General features: G+C 49.2%; 1 protein-coding gene across 1 annotated transcript in view; it reads right to left on the minus strand.

Moving 5' to 3' along the window:
- LOC135312155 (KAT8 regulatory NSL complex subunit 1-like) overlaps positions 1 to 21181 on the minus strand; it is a 28986-nt gene extending 7805 nt beyond the window's left edge. Inside the window, exons 1-7 of the mRNA XM_064445243.1 lie at positions 20724 to 21181; positions 10812 to 10953; positions 8249 to 8431; positions 5093 to 5223; positions 3239 to 3434; positions 1553 to 1718; positions 269 to 433 (exon numbers count right to left, since the gene is read on the minus strand). Of these exons, the coding sequence (XP_064301313.1) occupies positions 269 to 433; positions 1553 to 1718; positions 3239 to 3434; positions 5093 to 5223; positions 8249 to 8431; positions 10812 to 10953; positions 20724 to 21106 (1366 nt within the window). The 5' untranslated portion in view covers positions 21107 to 21181. The remainder of the gene's footprint in view (positions 1 to 268; positions 434 to 1552; positions 1719 to 3238; positions 3435 to 5092; positions 5224 to 8248; positions 8432 to 10811; positions 10954 to 20723) is intronic.
- Between the last annotated feature and the right edge of the window lie 3595 nt (positions 21182 to 24776).

Genomic DNA, 24776 nt, shown 5'->3' on the forward strand with positions numbered 1-24776 from the left:
GCACAGAATGGCAAGATTTATTTATTTTTAATACCTTGGCTGAGGCCAGTATTTCTGTGTCCCTCCAAGGCGGTCAGAATTTCTGTAGTTTGCAAGATGCTGGACTCAGGCACTTAGATGTTACTGTACAACAGAGTTCAAATGACCTTCCCTGGAAGCAAGCGAGCTACTTCCTCCACCCTGCCTTGACTGGCTGTCCTCAGGTACTGGCTGAAAGTCCACATTTAATTTTTTAACTTCATCTCAAACTCCATTTTGCTTAACTTACGGGAGGCAAGCAGGAGCGAAGAGTGTAGCTTTGGGAATGCGCTGTTAGTCGGATCTTGTTTCTTTCCAAAATGGGACACCTTCAGTGTCCTGAGTTCATGGCTCAGCAGGCTATGCAACCCGTGTTCCCTTAATAAGGTTTCAAAGAGCAGGTGGAGAGGGTTGCCTGAAAGCAGAGAAACCAAGTTATTTTGGCAAGCACAAATTCCCCTCTTCATACACACATCACTGCATACATGTCATTAGCAATTCACGTCTGTCAGCACTGCAGTAAGAATGACGCGACACAGCTAACTCAAGCGCGGCTGACCGCAGGCTCTCTCGCCCCACACATGCTGCAGCAGAGTGAACAGGATGAGATGGGATGAGGATGAGGATGAGATGAGATGAGGATGTCCCCAGAAGAGCAGCCTCTGCCCACTGCAGTCCGACAGCCAGCAGCACCTGATACTTTGCCCTTAAGCTTCCTCACCCTAATGCTATGCTAACCTGAATTATACCCCGGGCACATTACTGGGCACTTGTATGCATCATTATTTAATGAGCAGAGGTAAGCTTATACTTCTTTTTTAATGATAAAAATATTTTTTGAGAGATGTTCTCATAGTTGCACAGTAGAAAAAGCATTTTCCTCGCTGTCTCTTAACCTACTCGATAACTCCTCAGTGCTCTTCCACGGTTAAAGGCACTAGTGTGCCACCGCTGCTATCATCCTCCAGGTATTTAAACAGAGACTAAATGTTAAGATTCTACAGAGCATAGTCCATAAAACAACCAGAGAGCGTGTCTAGAAGGCCACAGATGTTTAAATACCAAGTGCTTAGACTCAAACAGCAATTGGTGCTAGAGGTCCACCAAACAGGTGCCGCAGAGCCTGTCAAAACCAGCGTTAGGGTTTGAGTTGGTCGAGCAGCCCTCCAGGGTGGGGGTGTAGCAGGAACTGACACCAGTTGTTCTGCAAGCCTCCAGAATTAGGATGTTCCTTGCAGGAGACACAGAGAACTGATCCTAAAGGAATGATCTAAGCTTATGTGAAATGGGACATGGCAACTCCCTCAGATGCAGGCCAAGACACAGGGTGGTTGCCGAGGCTCAGAAACCTCCGCGGGCTGAAGATGTGTGTGGTTCTATGCACAGCATCACAGGACATTTTTCATTATCCTCTAGAAACGTGCTTACAACTGTTGGTGCATCTGTAACCTCCTTGGATGCAAGGAGGGAAAGCAAAGCGGGCCGTTGCACAGTGAGGGATCCTCCGTCACTCGATAACGGGTGATCTACTCACCATGAGACAGAGAGAGGACGGGGTGGAAGCCGGAGTCCAGGAGGGCTACGCGCTCCTCCAGGGACATGGTATCAGGGTCTATTGCCTGGACAGAGGCTTTGCAGCTGCACAGGATGCAAGAGTTGGGCCATTCGCAGCTGCACTTCATGGTGAGAGGTTTCAGCGGCTAGCAGAAGAAAGGAGATCCAACATTTAGAAAGGGAAACGTGTTTCAGATGTAAGTAAAATTGAGGTTCAGCCCCAGCACCTCCAGTCTGCTTTCTATACGCACGCTAGTGTCCATTCCCCAAAAAGCAAAGCCAGGCAAGTTTTGAAAAACTGGGGAAAACCCCTCAAAACCAAATCCGTGACCAAGAAGCAGATTTGCAGGGTGAAAAAACAAAGTCAAGAGCCAGGATCAACGTGAAGAGAGTGCGCAAGTACTACCATGGACGAAATACCTTATCAAAATAATTCCCTGTATTGAATTGTGCGATTCTTTACTGCTCTTCCCAAGCCAACAGAGCTGCTCCTCTGTGACTCCAGTGAAACCGCAATACTTAATCATTTTCTTTTTAAAACTTCAAACACATCCGTGCCTTTTCCCATCCTGCTTTTCCTCATCTTCCATAAAGGCTTTGTGTAGCCCTGATGCTTCAAACCCAACGTGATAAAAACCCGTGAGGCGAGCAACCCACCACCAGCAGCGTCCCTCGCTCTGACCAACAGCGTCTTAATGCCCACTTTTCCTCGCTCACCCGTTGGAAGCGTCAGCTGCAGCCACAACAGCCCTGAGGCCTTTGTTCAACCGTGTCCCCCCACTGTCGCTAAGACACTCCCTACGCCTCTTCCCCATCAATACACCAGACGAGGGAGCATTAATAATGCTTTTACCTACAGCCTGACTTAAAAGTACTGGCTTTGAGCTCTGGTGAAACAAAAGGTCAGGCCGGGAAAAGTAACACAACTTTTAACCTTTTTGCCTTAAATCTGCAGCTTGTTAAATACCTGTTACTTGTAAATCAATATTTGAGGAAAAGGCTACAAACGAGCAAATAAGATACAAGCAGCATAACAGACAATCACTTGGCAACTGACAGACGTTACCACACGTGTTCTTTGTCGGATTTAATACATTAAACGTCTTTTAACCACCAGGTAACTCACAGCTGGGTGTCCTGGGAGCCAGGCTTGGTACCTCAGCCGTCAGATAACCACAACCCAGTTACACTCCAGCACGCACCAGCTTGGCAAGTCTTAACTATGGTGATGTATTTCTGGGGTTTTATTTTTGGGTGGGTGGCGGGGTTTGTGTTGAGATTTATTTTTCACTGGACAATTCGAAGGTAACCAGCTCCAAAGGTAAGCGGCAGAAGGTTGCTGCCCATGCTGAGGTCTGAGGCATGCTCTGGTCAGAAGAAACAGCTGCCAGACTGTTAAGAATGGAAATTTAGCAGCAGTTCCTAAACCCCAGTTAAGTAGAAAACTCATTACTTTGACATATCTGGGAATTTCTTCTAAAATTTTACATTAATTTTAGAAAGGGGCTCAGAAGACGCTGTACTAAAACCAGAGTCCACTGTTATGATAGTTTTTGCTAAAAATAAATAAAGATTTTCTATTTACACATTCTATTCAGTTCTATTCACACATTCTAAATAAAAACACAGCCTTGTTTAGCAACCGCATGGCAAAACCTTGCCTTACCTTCCCGCTGAAGTGAGACACCGAGGCAGCTCGGACAAGTTTGCGCTTCTTGTATTTGCAAACTGGGCGGATTCTAGCAGCGATGCAGGAGTCGTCCGACACAGCCGCGAGGTTGTTCAGCGGGTTTTGTTTCCCAAATCTCTCTTCAACATTCACGCTGATCAGAGAGCTGCTGCTGGAGGAGCTGGTGTGCAAACTGCAACCAAATGAAAAGCAACTCCCTCAGAGCAAGAGCGGCAAGTTGTAATTCTGTGTTTGCTATTATGGCTGTGACACTCAAAGACACGTTAGCATTTACACCAGCAGCTAGGGCTTACAGCCTTGCCCTCATCATGTTTTTAGTCTTTGCTACGTTCTCTCTCAAGGGTATGTAGAGTTCTGAGCATTTCGTTCTCACCATAGAAATAAATACTGAAGGGTTTAAGAGCTGTATTTTCATCAGTTAAGGACAGAAAGTCTTAAAAACAGTGCAGATGTGGCAGCCACTAATGCCACATGTTCTTTCTCCAAAGAACATCAGCCAGCAGCTCAATTTATCATCTGACAATAACAAAGTCATTTACTCCCCATAAAAAAAAAGATAACCGTTAAACCTAAAAACATTGGCAAACATTGTGAACATGTTGCCCCTGTGCTCGGCCCTGGGGAGGCCCCACCTCGAATGCTGGGCTCAGGTTTGGGCCCCTCGGGACAAGAAGGGCCTGGAGGGGCTGGAGCGTGTCCAGAGAAGGGCAGCGGGGCTGGGGCAGGGTCTGGAGCACAAGTGTGCTGGGGGGCGGCTGGGGGGGCTGGGGGGGTTTAGCCTGGAGAAGAGGGGGCTGAGGGGAGCCCTTCTCGCTCTCTGCAGCTGCCTGAGAGGGGCTGGAGTGAGGGGGGGGCTGGTCTCTGCTCCCAAGTCACCAGGGACAGGACGAGAGGGAACGGCCTCAGGCTGCGCCAGGGGAGGTTTAGGTTGGGTGTGAGGGAAATGCCTTCCCTGCCAGAGGGGTCAGGGGTTGGCACAGGCTGCCCAGAGAGGTGGGGGAGTCACCGTCCCTGGGGGGGTTCAAACACCGTGCAGACGTGGCACCTGGGGCCGTGGTTTAGGAGGCCTGGGGGTGTTGGGTTGGGGGTTGGACCTGATGATCCCAGAGGTCTTTTCCAACCTTCATGATTCTGTGATTCTCTGGAGTTGCGGTTAAATCTAAGTTTAAATCTCAATAAGCAAATACAAGTTTATTGCCTTGCAGTATAGCCTTCTTCTGGAACCATCTGTTAAACGTTGCCTTTGTAAAAAATCTTCTTTGTAATTGGTCACACGTTCATATTATAATTTAAAAACCTTAATTCATCTGTTACTTTTGCTGATCCCAATGAGGCATGATAATTTTCTTCTTGATTTGCAAAGCAAACATTCTAGTAAGATTAGAAGTTTAAAATCTGTATTTTTTTCGTGTGAACCAGCAGCTCCCTGCCCTTCTGGAACTGGGGGGCCCAGAACTGGACGCAGCCCCCCAGGTGTGGCCTCACTGGGGCAGAGCAGAGGGGGAGGAGAATCTCCCTCGCCCGGCTGGCCACACGCCTTTCCACGCCCCCCAGGGCACCGCTGGCCCCCTTGGCCCCAAGGGCCCGGTGCTGGCTCAGGGTCACCTCGCTGCCCCCCAGCACCCCCAGGGCCTTCTCAAGTTTATGTTACTTCCTACAAGAAATGCCCCTCTAGAATCCTCCCAACACAGAGGCATACCTATTTCAAATTTTTACAACTGAGCTGTACATACAGAAGCCTTTTAGCTAAAGATCCCTTTCTTAGCTACTATCACCAACGCCTTAAACATGAAATGACTTCGATCAACCTATAAGAAGAGGGGAACTAACCAGTTACACACTCCGTTGACTGGGCGGGGCGACGTGGCGCAGGCTTCTAGGGGTGCTGGACACCCACCCATGGGGACGCAGGAAAGGCTCTGGCACATGGGGTTTCCCACAAACTGTGTGAGATGAGAGCTCTGCAAGAGAAAGGAAAACTCAGGAAAGCCTGAAATGATAATGAAACTGAGGAAGGACAAGAGCAGAGAGGCAAAAAGCCCAGAAAAGCAAAAAAGCAGCGTAATCTAAGGAGCATTCTGCAATTACAAATAACATTGAAATCAAATGTTCTTGTTTCCATGTAGTTCATGTAAACTCCAACAAAAAAAGTTCACGTTTCCATGTAGTTCATGTAAATTCCAACAAAAGAGTTCATGTTTCCATGTGAACAAGCACGGGCAATTTAGTCAATTGCATTTCAAGCAACCTCCAAATCAAAGTTCATATTTTAAATGCATTCTTAATCATCACAGAATAAGTACCACAGCAGAGCTTTCAGTTCTGGAGACCATTTTCTGAGCAAGACAGCCTCATTTTTGAGCTATTCTGCCTTTTCCACTAGACAAAGAGCTTACACTGTACTAGAGTCTGTACTAAATGATGTACTAATTTCATAGCCTTCTGAATTTCTAATGAAACACTAGTATTATTTAAGAACATTTGATGTTTCTCCATACTCATTGGACAATTCTGAAGTGTCAAAACGAAAATACTTTTGATTCCCACGCCATTAGACCCCCATCCCCGCAGTCACTGCATGGGTAGATCTACATTCCTGTTAATTAAATGACAAACCCCTACAAAGATAAAGGAGCACCAGAAGTACAGCTTTCCTCATACTGCTCTATCAACGTCACAGCTTCATCCCTTGAAGGAAGCCACCTCTTGTCAAATAATTGATACAGGGGATTACTGAGTCACAGGCCGTACCTGGACCACAGCGTTCAATTGGCAGAGCTTCCATTGACCTGTTTATTTCCTTTTTGAACAATTTAATTTTGCCATAGAACGTTTCAAATCTGAATGTAATTATTGACTCAACTCCTTTTAGTAGGTATTTCTATTGTACAATGAAAAACACCTCAACGAATCATCCCATATTCCATCTTGAATCTATCAAGCACGATCTCTCGCCCCATCCCCCCAAGAGTTCAGTTACTTATTCTTAAAGCTGACTCTGCAGCTTACCCTTCCACATATCGGAGTACCTTCCCTCAGAATTTGCAACAGAAAAAATTCAAGCTGGCTTTCCAGAAACAGAGGAGTCTTAACTGTATTTTTTTCCCTATGTCCTCTGAAACATGAGTGTGTTCCCTGCTCTGCAGCTGCAGCTTGTGAGAGTTGACCCTGTCAACTGCCATGACTACATCAGTGGACGTGGCAAGGGCTATGGATGTCATCTGTCTGGGCTTGTGTAAGGCCTTCGACACAGTCCCCCACAGCACCCTTCTCTCTAAACTAGGGAGATACTGATTTGTTGGGTGGACTGTTCGGTGGGTGAGGAACTGGCTGGGTGTCACATCCAGAGGGTCGTGGTCAACGGCTCGATGTCCAGATGGAGACCAGTGATAAGTGGTGTCCCCCAGGGGTCCGTACTGGGACCGGTGCTGTTTAATGTCTTCATCAATGATGTAGACAGTGGCATCGTGTCTACCCTCAGCAAGTTTGCAGATGACACCAAGCTGAGCGGGGCAGGTGACCCGCCAGAAGGACGGGATGTCATCCAGAGGGACCTGGACACGCGGGAGAGGGGGCCTGGGAGAGCCTCCTGAGGTTCAGCAAGGCCAAGGGCAAGGTCCTGCCCCTGGGTCGGGGCAGCCCCCGGTACCAACACAGGCTGGGGGATGGGGGGATGGGGAGCAGCCCTGCGGAGAAGGACTTGGGGGTGCTGGGGGGTGAAAAGCTGGACACGAGCCGGCCGTGTGCGCTCACAGCCCAGAGAGCCAGCCGTGCCCTGGGCTGCATCCCCAGCAGCACGGGCAGCAGGGCGAGGGAGGGGGTCCTGCCCCCCTGCCCCGCTCCGTGAGACCCCCCTGCAGCGCCGCCTCCAGCTCGGGGCTCCTCAGCACGGGACAGACACGGGGCTGTTGGAGCGGGGCCAGAGGGGGCACAGAAATGCTCCGGGGGCTGGAGCCCCTCTGCTGCGAGGCCGGGCTGGGAGAGCTGGGGTTGTTCAGCCTGGGGAGAGAAGCTGCAGGGAGACCTTATTGCGGCCTCCCAGTGCTTAAAGGGGGGCTGTGGGAAGGGTGGGGGCGACCTCTTTAGCAAGGCCTGTTGTGACAGGCCAAGGGGTGATGGTTTTAAACTAAAGGAGGGTAGATTTACACTGGATATAAGGAAAAAAATTTTTACTATGAGGTTGGTGATCCCTGGCCCAGGTTGCCCAGAGAGGTGGGAGATGCCCCATCCCTGGAAACATTCAAGGTGAGGCTGGACGGGGCTCTGAGCAACCTGATGTGGTTGAAGGGCTCATGGCAGGGAGTTGGACTGGATGGCCTTGGAAGTTCCCTTCCAACCCAAACCATTCTGTGATTCATAGCTTTGCAGAAGTTAAGGCTAAAACCACCCCTTAAGTCACTTGGTGTGGTGTGACCTGCACACCAGGAGCCACCCACCACCACCCAGAATTCCCAGGTACCGAATGCTACTGCAATACATCAATCCTTTAAAAGGGTCCTTGAAGCCATCACACGCAAACAACGTGGGTCAGAAGTACCAGCAACACCCAGACTCCAGCAACAGCTTCAGGTCAGAAATGAAAATTTTCATAAACACTGGTTTCAGGCGTTTTATGACTGCAAACTCAATCACTTCCCACAGACCTCGCACAGTGACTTAAGACACAGTAGATTTCTGTGGTAGGGTTTTGTTTTGTGGTTTTGTTTTCCTTTGTGTTTGTTTCATTTTAGAGACTCTAAGAAATACACAAAAGTACCAGGGCTTTTTTTAAATGCATTAGGTGAAGCAGGTTCAGTAGTCACATTTCAAATACCAAGTACTAGTGAGCTGATATCAGCTGATGCATTAATATAGGAGAAAAAATAGCATAAATTAGTTATAAACATTAAAATAGTACATTATTTGATGTGATTAACAAACGGATTTAATTAAAGTTTCTTTCTTTGCTTCTATCACTCCAAAATTAAAAGTTTCTTGATTACTGACCTGCTTCTGTGTATTATAGAGGAAACGGGAAGGAACAGCATCTCCTTCAGGGCACCTCGGGGCAGGAGATGAAGGCGAGAGCCACTTATTCTCTTTGGAGGCCCCCAGTGACACAGGACCCCATTGGCCCTGCCTCATCACCAGGTCTGCAGGCTGCCAGGCACCACCAAGGACTACGGGGCCCTGGGGATAGAAAGTGACAGCAAATTCCACTCATAGAAGCTGCAGCACAACAGATATTTCTTAAGTATACTCTAAAAGAGAAAGAAGCAACTTAGGAGTCACATTTCTAAGGCAACTTCATTAATTCAAAATTTAAGTGCTCTCTCTAACCTAGGGGAAGCAGTTTAAGGAGGAAACGTTACTAGGCCAACATCAGTGCTGCTTGTTTTCCCTAGAAGAGCTGTCCACAGCCATGGCTTGCAATGAACATGCTGCTTTCAAGGTCCTCAGCTCTGCCCACAGCTACAGGGTGTATAACTGAGAGCAGCAAACAGGAAATCAAGGCACAACAGTGCCCACAGGACGTGCCTTGCTCGGTATCGTTGCCCATGGACCAGATGACACCAGTGACTGCTATCTTAGACTAGACCATTTAGAGAACGTAGGCTATTAAGAATAACGTGGCAGTAATTAACGAGTACTGCTCAAAAGACGATGATTGCCATGATTAAGATGACCATCCTCTCTTCACGCTATTTCATTTCAATTTTAATACTGTGTGAGGAGAGCTGGCCACACCACGGTTCCGCTTCTGCGGCTCCCGTCAGAGATACCCGTTTCACCCTCACCAGCGTATGCCTTGTGGCAAAACATACGATGCTCTACACGCCAACCTGTTTCTCTTGACCATCTTCTCTGCGCTCAACCGCAGTTTCTCACACCAGCAAAACATCTCTTTAGTAAGAGAGATTGGTAGAAAGTAGCTGGAAATTTAGCATTCCTTACAGGGAAATTCAGTGTTATTCACTGTGTGGTCTACACCTTACAGCACCTGTGGTATAACTATACACGTACTTGTGAACAGAAGAAACTGTTACACAAAACAACTTATTTCATGCGTTTGCATTCATGTCTGTATAAACATCATAATTGCTTGAGAACAGTAGCTGCTTTATAACAAACTAAAGATAATCATAAGCTAGTTTGGTTAAAGAAATACTGAATACAGTTAAGACAAATTCCAGTTACTTAGAAAAGATGCAAAGCATCTAAACAGAGAGTGTTCTCCTCCACGTTAGAGACTAATGGCACAAAAGTCTAGGGCCCTTAGGAATCATTATTTTCCACAGCATTAGAGTAGAATCAAAGAGCAATTTAGATCAGAAAGTAAACCTGGAGGCCATCTGGTCTAAGCCTCCACTCAGAGCAGGTCTGACTGATCCTCTCGTTGGCAATCCTAGCCAAGAACGCCAAGGAACGAAGGCTTTCCTCACCTGGGATCTTGCAGGAGCGCCTACAAAAGCGTACGAGGAGTAAAGGTATATGGGCATTGCTCTTTATCTTTGTCGGAGGCACATTCTACCCCAGTGGAATAATAAGTTTTAAATTTCTCAAAAAAGTCATCCAACATATTTGGCTTATAAAAGCTGAGGCAAAAGGAAAGTGCATTTATCCAGAGAAAGCAGACAGATATGCCAATCAGGACAATAATTAGAACAGTTTTCCTTCCCAAGAAAGGGCAGGAGGAAGGAAAACTCTCAAACCAAGTAAAAATCCACACATTCTATGTTTTTTCCAAAGTCGAGGGAAACAGGCTTTGCAGTTTACACTGAAAGCCGAACAGATCCAAAAGATTTCAAATTGGATCATGAGAGTGATTTCAAAAGTTCAGAAGCACCTTGAAAGGATTAACTCAAGTGTTTCCAGAGACTTTTACAGTGGGCTGAGAGGCTCTTGCGAGGGGAAACCCCACCATGCATTTCAAGCGTCTGAAGATGGAAAGCTTTGTTTAATTTTTTTCCAGGAGATCTAATCACATAGAAGTAAATATCATTCCAGTCAAGAAACAAGTATTCACCCTACCTATTTTCTACCATAATGCTTCTCAGATATTGAATTGAAACATTAAAAGGTCATGTCCTGGGAGAAAAGCATAAAACTTGTGCACACACTGCTCTGAGATTTAAAGATCCCCATGCTTTAAATAGCAATACTTTTCAGCAGGAGTCAAGGCTTGAAACAGAAAAGGCATCTCCGAGCTCTGCCGATGGTGCCCTGGCATGATGCCAGTTCAGAAACCAACACCTGCAAGGACCAACTGGGTGGCTTCCGCCATCGTGGAACCCTGTTCCATTAATGAGCTGCTATGCCTGGACAAAACGGTGGCATTAAGCCTCTCCTCTCCCAGCAAGCTCAGACTACAATCTTTGTGAAGCAGAGAGGTCACAGCCTGCAAAAGACAAATGTAAAACCCTCTTACTGGTACGGGGCCAACTCAAAAGCTCAAAAGCTTTCTCCCTCACCCTTATTTCTACAGAGAAAATACCATTCTGCTAAAGAAACAGCCCATTAATAGCTTCCAGAGAACCTCCCACATCATAAAACAGAAGGCTAAAATTACCTTGGCAGCACGAAGTCGCTTGTAGAGAGCTGTCTGCTGTCTTATTCGATATTCCAGGTCGGAGATTTGAGCCTGCAGCCACGTCCAACGGCAAATAATGGCTGCTCTCTCCATTGCCCACTGGCACTCTGCATGGCGACGTCTGAAAAGCAAAAGTTTGCTTGTGTTTATCATTTAACGGTTTCAACACCAAAACCAATCTGACAGCAATTCGAGAACAGTGTCTCTATTTAAGAGTGATTAAGAGTTTGTGGCAGATACAGACAAATTACTTTTCCCCCAACAAATTCACCCAGTATGTAGCCTTAATTTACAACTCTCAGCCTCAAGACAAGGTGGCCAATACAATCCAGCTGTGCAACAAGATGTATTAGAAGGGAGCAGGTATCGTTATTTTGACTATCACAGACCAATGCAGGAGTCCAGATCTTTCTAGGTGAGCACAGAAATTACTTCCCTCCTCTGCAGGCTCAGGGGTGGGGAAGTCACAAGAACAGCCTGAAGGGGCAGAGTCCCAGCTTGTGCTGCTGACCACAGAGCAGAACTAACCCGTATTTGTGACGCTCCTCACAGCTGCTTGTGTAACGCAGCCTTAAAAACCTCCACCGACAGAAATCCCGTATGCCCTTCCAGGAGGGACGCCAGTCCTTCACCTCCTCAGCTGCAACATTTCCAGCCTATTGCTTGAATCTCCATTGCCGTAAGAGAAGGCCATCGCACCAGTGCCATGTAGAACAGCAGATATTAAAACACCCCCACTTCCTTTCTTTATATGTAAGAGTTCACTGAAAGTTACTGTTTGAATGAAGGCTGTCTGTAAAGGACAGTACCGCATCCTCTAGTGGGCTCAGCAGCCGGTAAGCGGTGTTTACGTGTCAGGCACTGCGCAGTAACCTTACGGCCTCCCAAACAGCATCCCCGCGTGTCAGTCAGAACCCTCTGGCTACAGCCAGACAGGCATGGACAACCCACACTACAGCACTTGAAGAACCTCTCATGCCCAGTGCAAAGACAGCCTATGGCACCCACTGTAACACCTGGCACAGGCGTTACACCCATAGGGGAAAAAAGAAAGAAGCAGACAAGGTTCTGCATCTAATAAGGTTTTTAATTTCTTTTGCTAAAAAAGAAAAACTACCTTGTGTAACAAGCTTTTTCATTGTTTTAGTGTTACAATTTCAGCCATACGGCCTACTACCCAGACCCACAGACTCTCGTATCACTACAAACAGAGGCACACAGGGGGGCGCTTATTGACAAGAGCTTTTCCACAGAAGAAAATACCTGATATTCAAGTACATTCTTGATCAACAATGAATCACAGGATGGTTTGGGTTGGAAGGGACCTTCCAAGGCCAACCCCCAGCCATGAGCAGGGACATCTCCCACTAGATCAGGTTGCTCAGAGCCCCGTCCAGCCTCACCTTGAATGTCTCCAGGGATGGGGCATCTCCCACCTCTCTGGGCAACACATTCCAGTGCTTCACCACAAAATATTTATGTCTTGTATCTAGTGTAAATCTCCCCTCCTTTAGTTTAAAACCATCACCCCATGGCCTGTCACAACAGGCCTTGCTAAAGAGGTCGCCCCCACCCTTCCTACAGCCCTCCTTTAAGCACTGGGAGGCCGCAATAAGGTCTCCCCGCAGCTTCTCTCCCCCAGGCTGAACAACCCCAGCTCTCCCAGCCCGGCCTCGCAGCAGAGGGGCTCCAGCCCCCGGAGCATTTCTGTGCCCCCTCTGGCCCCGCTCCAACAGCCCCGTGTCTGTCCCGTGCTGAGGAGCCCCGAGCTGGAGGCGGCGCTGCAGGGGGGTCTCACGGAGCGGGGCAGAGGGGCAGGACCCCCTCCCTCGCCCTGCTGCCCGCGCTGCTGGGGATGCAGCCCAGGGCACGGCTGGCTCTCTGGGCTGTGAGCGCACACGGCTGGCTCGTGTCCAGCTTTTCACCCCCAGCACCCCCAAGTCCTTCTCCGCAGGGCTGCTCCCCACCCTCCCATCCCCCAGCCTGTGTTGGTACCGGGGGCTGCCCCGACCCAGGGGCAGGACCTTGCCCTTGGCCTTGCTGAACCTCAGGAGGCTCTCCCAGGCCCCCTCTCCCGCGTGTCCAGGTCCCTCTGGATGACATCCCGTCCTTCTGGCGGGTCACCTGCCCCGCTCAGCTTGGTGTCATCTGCAAACTTGCTGAGGGTAGACACGATGCCACTGTCTACATCATTGATGAAGACATTAAACAGCACCGGTCCCAGTACAGACCCCTGGGGGACACCACTTATCACTGGTCTCCATCTGGACAAGGGGGAGTTTTAATTCACAGCTCTGAATGAGGTGACCTAGGGCTCTGGGCAAGTCTCGTGGCATCACTGTGGAGGGGAGAGCTGGCATCTCAACCTGGAATGCAGGACAACACGTGCCTTTGTAGGCTGTGAGGATCCTACAGCAAGGTCGTCCTTATGAAATGAAAGCATTCTTCTTTAAGCTGAGCAGTGATAAAGGCACCGTAGCAGCCTCATGCGACACCAACCAGGAGACCAACCACCTCAAGAGTCTGCATGGCTATAGCAGGTCCTTGTGCACCCCTCCAGGAAACCTGCGTGCTCAAGCACCTTTCTGAATGGCTGTACACCAACGCACACAGCGTGGGGAATAAATAGGAGGAACTAGAGGTCTGTGTGCGGTCGCAGGGCCATGGTCTCTTGCAATCACAGAGACATGGTGGGATAGCTCGTGTGACTGGGATGCGGTCATGGATGGCTACAGGCTTTTCAGGAAAGACAGACCAGCAAGTTGCTCTTTATGTGAGGGAGTAACTGGAATGCATCGAGCTCTGCCTAGGAGTGGAAGGAGAACAAGTTGAGAGCTTGTGGGTAGAAATTAAGGGACAGCCAAATGTGGGTGATACTGTTGTGAGCATTTGCTACAGGCCACCTGATCAAGAAGAGGCGGTTGATGAAGCCTTCTACAGACAGCTGGAAGTAGCCTCACAATTGCAGGCCCTGGTCCTCATGGGGGACTTCAACCACCCTGATATTTGCTGGAAGAGCAACACTGCCAGCCATGCATGATCCAGGAGGTTCCTGCAGAGCATCGAGGACAACTTTTTGATGCAGGTGGTGGAAGAGCCAACAAGGTGAGATGTGCTGCTCAACCTTATCCTAACAAACAAGGGCAGGCTGGTTGAGGATGTGAGAGTTGGGGGTAGCCTTGGCTGCAGTGACCATAAGACAGTAGAGTTTAGGATACTGCGAGGTAGAAGCAGGGCTATGTGTTGGGTTACAACCTTGGACTTCAAGAGGGCCAACTCTGGCCTCTTCAAAGACCTGCTAGGAGGAATCCCATGGGCTAGGGCTCTGGAAGGCAAGGGGGTCCAAGAGAGCTGGCCAGTATTCAAGGACCACTTCCTCCAAGCTCAAGTTCAGTGCATCCCCAGGAGGAAGAAGTCAGGCAGAGGCGCCAGGAGACCTGCGTGGATGAGCAAAGAGCTTTTAGAGAAACTCAAATGGAAGAGGGAGGTTCAGAGTATGTGGAAAAAGGGACTGGCCACTTGGGAGGAATATAGGAATGTTGTCAGGGTGTGCAGAGATGTGATGAGGAAGGCCAAGGCCCATTTGGAATTAACAAGAAGGGCTTCTTTAAATACATCAGCAGTAAAAGGAAGACTGGGGATACAGTGGGCCCACTGGTGAACAAGGAAGTGGCCCTGGTGATGCAGGATGCAGAAAAGGCGGAGCTACTGAATGCCGCCTTTGCCTCGGTCTTTACTGCTAAGGCTGGCCCTCAGGCATCCCAGGCCCCAGAGGAGAGAGGACATATCTGGAGGAAGGAAGACTTACCATCAGTTGAGAAGGATCAGGTCAGAGATCACCTGTGCAAACTGTGTCCTTGCAAATCCATAGGCCCCGATGGGATGCACCCGTGAGTGCTGAGGGAGCTGGCAGATGTTCTTGCTGAGCCACTCTCCATCATCTTTGAAAGACTGTGGAGGACAGGAGAGGTGCCCAAGGACTGAAGGAAAGCAAATGTCACTCCAATCTTCAAAAAGGGCAAGGAGGTCCCAGGAAGCTATAGGCCAGTCAGCCTCACCTCCGTCCCTGGAAAGGTGATGGAGCAGTTCGTCCTGGAGGTCATCTCCAGGCATGTTGAGGACAAGAAGGTTATCAGAAGGAGTCAACATGGATTCACCAAGGGAAGATGAGGCTTGACCAACCTGACAGCCTTCTATGATGGCATGAGTGGCTGGGTCGATGAAGGGAGAGCAGTGGATGTTGTCTATCTTGACTTCAGTAAGGCATTCGACACTGTCTCCCATAACACCCTCACAGGCGAGCTAAGGAAGTGTGGGCTGGGTGAGAGGACAGTGAGGTGGATTGAGAACTGGCTCAGCAACAGAGCGCAGAGGGTCGTGATCAACGGGGCAGGGTCTGGCTGGAGGCCCGTAACTAGCGGTGCTCCCCAGGGGTCTGTGCTGGGTCCAGCCCTGGTCAACACCTTCACCAATGCCCTGGACGAAGGGACAGAGCGTCCCCGCAGCAAGTTGGCTGGCGGTACCGAGGCGGGAGGAGCGGCCGATGCGCCGGCAGGCCGTGCTGCCATCCAGCGAGGGCTGGGCAGGCTGGAGAGCTGGGCCCAGGGGAGCCTCGTGGAGTTCAACCAGAGCCAGTGCGGGGTCCTGCCCCTGGGGAGGAACAGCCCCCCGCACCAGCACAGGCTGGGGGGGACCTGCTGGAGAGCGGCTCTGCTGAGAGGCCCTGGGGGTGCTGGGGGGCAGCGAGGTGACCCTGAGCCAGCACCGGGCCCTTGGGGCCAAGGGGGCCAGCGGTGCCCTGGGGGGCGTGGAAAGGCGTGTGGCCAGCAGGGCGAGGGGGGTTCTCCTCCCCCTCTGCTCTGCCCCAGTGAGGCCCCACCTGGGGGGCTGCGGCCAGGTCTGGGCCCCCCAGTTCCAGAAGGACAGGGAGCTGCTGGAGCAAGGCCAGCGCAGAGCTGCCAAGGGGATCAGGGGCTGGAGCATCTCCCTTGGGAGGAAAGGCTGAGAGACCTGGGCTTGTTCAGCCTGGAGGAGAGAAGGCTGAGGGGGGATCTCATCAGTGCCTATAAATACCTGAAGGGCGGGTGTCAGGGGGATGGGGCCGGGCTCTTTTCAGCGGTGCCCAACGCCAGGCCAAGGGGCCACGGGCACAAGCTGGAACACGGGAAGCTCCACCTGAACATGAGGACAAACCCCTTCCCTGTGCGGGTGCCAGAGCAGGGGCACAGGCTGCCCAGAGAGGCTGTGGGGTCCCTTCCCTGGAGACATTCACCCCCCGCCTGGACGCGGCCCTGTGCCCCTGCTGTGGGGGTGCCTGCTCCAGCAGGGGGTGGGACGGGGTGAGCTCCAGAGGGCCCTTCCAGCCCCCGCCAGTCTGGGATTCTGTGATTCTCTATCAGTAACTGCACCCATACATAAATCTGCAATCCTAAGATGACCTTGTGGCTTAAAGACTTTCTCAGAGTTTTGTTATTTTTAAGAAAGGAGTCTAAAAAACATTTGTAGCTTCCAAATCCTAAACACATTTAGCATTTGATCTGAATATATGGGGATTAAAAGAAGCACACATTCCAATAATCCTCACACTGTAAGCAAAATACAGCTATGCAATAGTACTTTGTCACTTTAGAGTTGGAAACAGTGGCTAACGCAAACGCCACTTTGTAAGTGGAACTTTGTGGAAGCTCTGGTCTATGTTTTTTGGTTTTGCACCAATAGTTTGCAATAACTTCAAAAAATCTTTTAATGCAGGCAGGAACCTGCCTGTGAAAGAATAGGGATAAAAAAATAATTTAAGTTTAATCTTCTGTTCTGAACTCAGGACCACTCACTTCACAATCCAGTGTAATTCAGCTCAAACCTCTACTGCCATGGCAGGGTATGGGCTTTCTTTTTTCCTCTCTTCAGAAAGCGGATGACCTACTTTACAGCAGCACTATGACGGCTACAGGACAAAGACCAGATAACAATTAGGGCTAAAACCACTTGGGCAAATGTTAAGAGACTCCTTTCATCAGTGCGGGAGTCTGCTGTATCTGCATAGGATCAGCTGTGGCTACAGTTTAAGAACTCTACTTTTAATGAAGAAACACATAAAAAATTACTTAGAACAACACATCAAACGTAAGAACAGAGCACTGACTAGATGAAAAAAATAAGATCTCTTAAATAAAGAAAAAACTTTGGATGTTCTTTATATTAAAGTTTCTAGAAACAAATGGGAATCAATGTGTGAGAAGAGACAGAAGTTGGAAGGGGCCCCAAGCTAACCATGCAGCTTCCAAGGAACCTCAAAGAGCCGAGTCAGCACATCAGTGAACGGGAGCCTTCTGACCGCCACGTTCGTGCCAAAGGGAAGCCAAGCCACAGTTTGACTGACCAAACGCTTGGGAATGAAGTTTTCCCATAGGAAGTTTAGCTGGTGCGCTCTCCTGAGAGCAGACCAGCTTTTACTGATGCAAAGACCGTAGCAACCCAAATGCTGTACCTTCAAAGTACAGTTTACCTTCCAGCCTGAAATCCATTTTATTGCAGACATTTTCTTTTACTTAATTAATTTTTTTGGATACTACCATCTTCCTCTTCCAAAGACCAGGATTTCATTTTTTTCTTCCTCCTCCAAATTTACCACAGCGGGAACGTGCTGTTTCTAATGCCTGAAAACACTGGGACATCTAACCTCATCTCTCTCGGTCTTCAAATGTGGCAACATTCACAAATTAAGGTGAACAGGCCTACTTTACTAGATAAAAACAAGCACTGTTCAAGAGTGGCCAGTAAAAAAAATTTTTAAAGTAATTCTGAGCTGAAGATGGCTAAAGAGATTAAATAGTAGGAAAGAGTTTTCAGGCTACAATTCCATTTGGAATTGGAGCACCACCAGAACTCCTTCCAACTCCACTCTGATTAAAAAAATATTATAGATTAACAGGAAGGGGCAATGGAAGACGTTAGTGTCCTGGAAGTTACTCAGCCTGAGAGAAAACCACTTCATCAGCTGGTAACACAGAGCCATGGAAAGATGCAAGGCAAACTGAAGGCTTCCTCAGAATTCCTACTTTAGCCTATGAATTCACAAATGTACCAGTATAGAGTACAATAGAAAAAGCTGTGATAATCAACTGCAATGGTCTATATCCATGTATGTCTTGATTATTTCATAGAATCATAGGATGGTTTGGGTTTGAAGGACCTTTAAGATCACCTAGTTCCAAACCCCCTGCCATGGGCAGGGACACCTTGCACTAGATCAGGTTGCTCAAAGCCACACCCAACCTGACCTTGAACACTTCCAGGGATGGGGCATCCACAGCTTCTCTGGGGGAATAATCCAACAACATCAGTATCTTTTAGAATCTTCTTCTGCAAGTTGGGGTTCTTCTTCTGTTTTGCAAGGCTAGAATTAAGCCAAAAATTGGGAAAAACACTTGAAAACTCCATCTCAACATGCCTTTGCTACAAATAAATGGAAGTGTACAACACCCCTCTGAAATGTTTCAGCTCCCACGAAAATCCAAGCTGAGGTACATTCAAGCGAAGCTACATTGCAAATCAATAGGAAGAACACTGAATAAATACAGAATGTGTCTAAACACCACACACTTCTAAGTGTACGAAAAAAGATCTAGACAAACAAGCCAGAGGAAGATAAAGAGGATCAGCACCATGCTGGGAAAAGCATAATTTTGGGAAATTGCTACTTCAGATTTATGCACAAGAATTTTTTGATCCATTTTTGCCTGCCAAGTAATCAGTTCTGAGGGTTTTTTTGGTTTTGTTTGTTTGCCTTAATAAACAGAGAGAAGCAGGCAGACCACTATAGACTTAGCTCACTGCCTGATGCCTTCTACTCCGCCACCTTCTTGCCCTCCTGGCTGATAAAAGCTTCCCACAAACTCCCCTGCAGTTTTTTTGGGGTCCTCTGTCCTGGTATGAATTACTTTCCAAAGGGCTGGCTGCTCTCCGAATGCCGAGGGAGGCAGAATCGGGCCATTGCCAGTTCGCGATGCTCAGGAAAGGAGGGCCGGGGGAGGCAGGAATGCAATGGTTTATTGGGAAGAGAGCGGGGTGGGATTACACAGATTTCCATCTGAACAACCTCCGGGTTCTGAAGTGGAATGAGGACAATTAACATTCAAAGCACTTATTCATCACCGACAGACAAAGAATAACTTCCTGCAGGAAATGCCAGAAGATGCAAGTCTGAGACAGCTTTACTCTCCTTCCCCGCCAAGACAGCCATTCCAGCTATCGGTTTCCACCGAACAGGTCATCCCTCATCTCAGAGTGGAGAGAACAGTTACTTCAATAAAAGAGTTAGAAAAAGATTAACGCAGGATCTCTACAACACAGCCAAATCTTAATAGATGTGTAAGGCTAATCGCAGTCTCCCCTCTTTAAAGGGCAGCAAACCTCAGAGCACTTGACAAGATGAAGCCCCATGAGGTACAAATATTAGAGGATCCCATACATACACTGAACCGCTCAGCAGATGTATCTGGCAAGTATAAAACATCACCTGGCTTTACAATCTGTGCTAACCAACTTTAAATTACCATACAGAACCACTGCTGGTTTGCGTCTTTCCTAAAAGGCAATTAAATCTTCCCCTGAGATAGCAGTAGCCAAGCGAGGTAGCCCTGCGTCTCTCTCCTCCGCCCCACGACCTCCTCTTGGCAAATACCTAAAACCGCAAACACCGGCTTCAGGAGACAAAGCGATGGAACAAAACTCATTTTTCTACAGAGCTGAGAGTTTCGCACCATGAGCCAGCCCACCTGGGAGCCAGAGAGAGGCTGTGCTGGAGCAGGGAGCGGGCCACCCCCTTCGCCAGCAGCTAGCCGTTATCTTGCTTCTCTTATCAAACCCCATCCTTTGATGGACCACACAAGTACTACTTCTAGACATAAAGTTGAAAAAAAAAAAAAAAAAAGCAGTAAAGACCTCTGCTCTCATCGTAGCTAGTTGTCAGACTGCTGACCGCAGACAGAAAATCAAAAGCGATCATTTTGAGTGTCTTGCGCGTTGGCAGTGAAACGCAGGCACGTCGCCCACCACCGAGATCGGCAGCCCTGCCACATCCAACCCGGCGCGTACGGCTTTCTAGTGCACTTCAAAACATTCCTGTTGCAAAAGCACTTTAATTCGGTTCGGAATAGTACAGAAGACCATTGTCAGTGCAGACACTGGGCTTCTGAAAAGCCTTTACCTTCCTAGAGGTAGAAGCTTCCTCTTCGTATTGTTTGTCCCACCATCGACACCGATTCAGTTAGCTCCTTTCTATTAACGTTATCACAAAACAGCCTTTATTTATCAAACCGTGACCAAGCTTGATCCTCCCCGCCCCCACCAGACACATCAGGCGGTCTAACAACAGGCCACCTCTCCCCGCAAATGGGACCGCGCTCATACCCTTTAGCCAAGGCGGACACAAGAGCGTTACGAAGCGACGTGCGCTGCAAGGGCTGTTCGAGCAACTCCTTTCACAGGTAAGATGTGAGCATCTGACCGAAGGGGTGCAAAACCACAGGAGAAAGCACCAGAAAAAGCACAGACGGTGAATACTTGGTGTACGAGTTTTCAAGGGGAAAAAAAAAAAAATCTCACGAGGAAGATGAGGGGGTGAATACAAGGTAAGATCCCCCATTCTCGCTGCCCTCGGCCCCGTCCCCTGCCGGCGACACGGGGGTCGTTTAGGGGTTTAAGGAACGAAGCTCGGAGAAAAGCAAACAGATAATAAAAGCAAAACAGCATTTTTCACTCTTTTACCACAAAAAAACCCCAAACAACCACAAACAAAAAAACCAAACCCGATATTCGGAAGAAGCTCTATTAAAACGATGATTTAGACTTAAGCAACGCGGGGAAGGACCGCGGCGCCCCCCTACTCACGCCAGGGAGGCCGCGGCGGGGCTCCGCCGCCCCCCGCCGTCCGTCTCGCTCTCCTCGCCGGAGCCGCTGCTGCTGCCGGTGGCATCGGAGTCGCAGTCGCCCTGCGTGGCGCGGAGGCGGGCGGTAGCGCTGGCCGCCAGCAGCCGCAGATCGGGGACCAGGGCTGGCGACAAGCCGCCGGGACCCACCCGCCCCAGGTACCGCACCAGCCCGGCCAGCTGGTGCCGGACGTGCCGCTCCACCTGCCGGGCCTGCAGCGCCCGCAGCCGGCGGCGGAGGCACCGCGCCCGGTTCCACAGAACGGTCTGACGGCCCCGAGCGGCGGCTGCCCGCCCGGTGGGCAGCGCCCACAGCCCCGGGGCCGCGGCCACTGCCGCCGCCATGCGGAGCCAAGGGCGGGGAGGCGGCACCGCCCCTCACGGGCAGCGCGGGCGATCCCTCGCTCACCTCAGCAATGCGCAGGCGCGCCCCGGCCCCGCCTCCCGCCGGTCGAGGCGCCGATCACTCATTGGCTGATGGAGCACGCGCTCCCTTCAGAACCAACCAGAAGGGGTAAATAGTGCCAGCACGTGCTGAGGAGGGGCGGAGCGGTGAGAAGGGCAGGCTCGAGATCCAATCGTAACTCTCAGCCCGCCCCCGGGCTATGTAAGGCGGTAAGGGGGCGGTGCCGCTCTGTGGGAGTGCGACGTTGGGGGAGCCGGGGGCGTCGGCCGCCATTTTGTCGCGGAGCGGGAGGCGCCGCAGTGGTCCTGTCACTAGCAGCGACCGCCCCGCCCCCCCGTCCTGGACACAACGAACAAAGAAGGTGTATCGTACAAGGCCCGTTTCCACCGCGGGGCCCCGTCCTCCGCCCTTGATCCGTTTCATACGCTAATCCAATCCTCAAAGCATCCCGGCCAGTGATTAATCCAGACCAAGTAATGAAAAGTCAGCGTTCAGCGAACTACCCGAGGGCTTTCCGTCTTGTCTGGGCATGAGGGAAGGAGGTGCTCAGTGCACGCAGCTCACCGGGCCGCGGTAGGGAGGAACCAGGTCTCTGCAGCAGGTAGCTCACAAACCACCCTCTCTCCAGAGCAAGATTCTGAGTATTGGTAGCTCATAGAATGGTTTGGGTTGGAAGGGACCTTTAGAGGCCATCCAGTCCAGCCCCCTGCCATGAGCAGGGACATCTTCAACCAGATCAGGTTGCTCAGAGCCCCGTCCAACCTGGCCTTGAATGTTTCCAGGGATGGGGCATCGACCACCTCTCTGGGCAACCTGGGCCAGGGTTTCACCACCCTCACTGTAAAATTTTTTCCTTGTATCCAGTCTAAATCTACCCTCCTTTAGTTTAAAACCATCACCCTTGTCCTGTCACAACAGGCCTTGCTAAATTTCAGAATAGTGGGCAAAACTGGAAAAAAACAACTCACACACTTAAGCAAAAACAAGCTTAGACTCTAATCCCATACATTGGTGGATCTCAGAAACACTCCACTGAGTTGGGGAAAGCCTCTGTTGGCAGAGGCTACATGGGAAATTAAGACAGCAGCCACAACCAAAGTCAATGTCTCAGGAAGAGAAGGCAGTCTGCTGCCCCTAGTGCTTTCTAGAATTACCCTGTCGTGGTTCCCTGCACAGTTACACTGCGAGCCAGAATACCAGTTAAGCAGAGTCGGCATGACAGTGCTGGGAGAGGGGACCTGTTCTGTAGGGTGACACCTGAAAACCACACAAAGAAGTTGCAGGGAGCTCCCAAAGCACATAAACTGGAAGAAATGTTAAGACAGAAGAAGCAATGCTTCCACATGTGCTTGTCAGAAGGTGGGATGGTTTATGTTATTTAAAGAAGGGACAGTAATGCTTTTATTTGAAGTTTTACTGAAAAAGGTCATAGACTTAGCTATTGTACCCTACAGTGTCTTATCAGGGGTTTATGGCAACTCGATTTATTGATGTAGCAGATTGAGAACATGGTTTCTAAAAATGTTATTTAACATCTGATTAAATATTTTTGCCAAAGTGAAAAGCCAAAAGCAACATTTAAGAATTCAGCGTTCACTGTTGTCCCATTTGCCCATGCAAAACGTTCTCCCAAAGGTTTACTTTAAAGTACAGCTGCAGCTGAAGAGAGAGTGTCAGCTGTTGACAGTCAAAGCAGGTTTTCCGATGGCAACATAAATTAGTTGAAGATACAGATGCTCTACTCTGCACTGTGTGGCCTCACCCCGAGTGCTGTGGGCAGCGCTGGGCGCCGCAGGACACTGAGGGTATAAAGGTACTGGAGAGTGTCCAGAGGAGGCCACGGGGCTGGGGAAGGGTTTAGAGGGGAAACCGTACGAGGAGCGGCTGGAGTCCCTGGGTTTGTTCAGCTGGAGCAGAGGAGGCCGAGGGCAGCCTCATGGCCTCTGCAGCTCCCTCCCGAGGGCAGGAGGAGGGGCAGGGCTGGTCTCTGCTCTCTGGTGACCAACGCCAGGCCCCGAGGGAATGGCAGGGAGATGTGCCAGGGGAGGGTTAGGCTGGGCATTAGGGAAAGGCCCTTCCCCCAGGGGGTGGTGGGGCCCTGGCACAGGCTCCCCAGGGAGGCATCACGGCACCAGCCTGGCGATGTTCCAGAAGCACTTGGACATGGCCCTCAGAGACACAGTGTGAATTTGGGGTGTCCTGTGCGGGGCCGGGAGCTGGGCTCGGTGGTCCTTGTGGGTCCCTTCTAACTCAGGGCATTCTGTGATCCTATGATTGCTGGTCATGTTTTCAGGCCAACGTAATTCAGAAGGAAATTGTATCCATTTTAACAAATATTCACAAAAAGGTGCCTGAGACAAGGCAAAAAATGGAGAAAGAAGAAGAACAAGAGTATTTGAGAAGGTAACGAGGAGATGTTTTTTGACAAGATCCTCAATGAGCCAGTCTACTTCCAAGGAACTGAGATTTTTAATGTTTAATTGGGAACAGATTATAAAGTTACCTCATACAGGGAGGTATCACTGGGTGTTTTAGAATTATTTCACACTGGGGGCTGGGGGGAAATCCATACCTTTTTTCTTGACCAGTGCAGAACTCGGCCCATGTAACTTTTTTACTATCCCAGAATTACCCACATCCTGCCACATCTCATCATGAGAGCCATAAAGAGAGATTAGAAACGCAAGCATGGAGTTTTGTATAAAAAAATTAAGACATGATGTGTTAGCTGCCAACAATCCAGTCTAACAAATTCCATTAGAGGTACTTTTAATATTTTTTTAGCAGCTTGACTGCACAATTTCCTTTCACAATTCTTGGACTTAATTTAAAAAGCAATTTGTCAGTTTGCTCCAGTATCTGCTTTTCCAGCGTTTAATACGTGGGTCAGATTACCAGCAGCTTTAAAATGTACAGCAGGGAATTTTAACATCCTCCTTCCCAACAGAGGGGATCAGGAAATTATCTTCCTTAGTTGTTCTGTTGTTTACAACTAGTGTACGAGGCCAGATCTTGTCCTTTTTTGGGGTTGTAATTGATTTATTTTTTCAAGCCGGCTTCCTGCTTCTAGTGTCTTTAAAATACTTTATTGTTTTTAACAACTTCAGTGATTTGTTCATCAAATTCCATCGCGAGTGTTTCATATCCATTGCTTGTTAGCCTATGTTCGCTGGCTTCAATAGAATCCAATTATGAAATAATTTAGGCCAAGTCAAAAGAGCTCTTGAGGCATGCTATTTAGCTAGATTGGTTTAGTTGCTTCTCTGGCCCTTTGGGTGGTTACACTCGCTTTCTCACAATTCCGTTTCTGTAAGTCATCCCTAAGCTAAATTCCATGAATTTGTAGTTGAGTTTTACTAAGCCACAGCAGTTTGCCTTTAAGATTCCACCTCACTGCAGCGGCTGTTGGTAGCATCCCACAAGAAAAACAAGAAAGACTCTTGACTTTCTAGTAACAACGCTGAGCTCAACAATTGCATTAATGACAACTGAGCACTAATGACAACTCACCTTCTAAGCAAATACCCGCAGTAACTTTTCAAGTTGATCCTCAATGCTTTTCCAAAATCTGCATTAACCTTTTAATATGGAAAAAGCCTAAGAAAGCTT

Source organism: Phalacrocorax carbo, chromosome 2 (assembly GCF_963921805.1).
Source record: "Phalacrocorax carbo chromosome 2, bPhaCar2.1, whole genome shotgun sequence".
Lineage (NCBI taxonomy): Eukaryota > Metazoa > Chordata > Aves > Suliformes > Phalacrocoracidae > Phalacrocorax > Phalacrocorax carbo.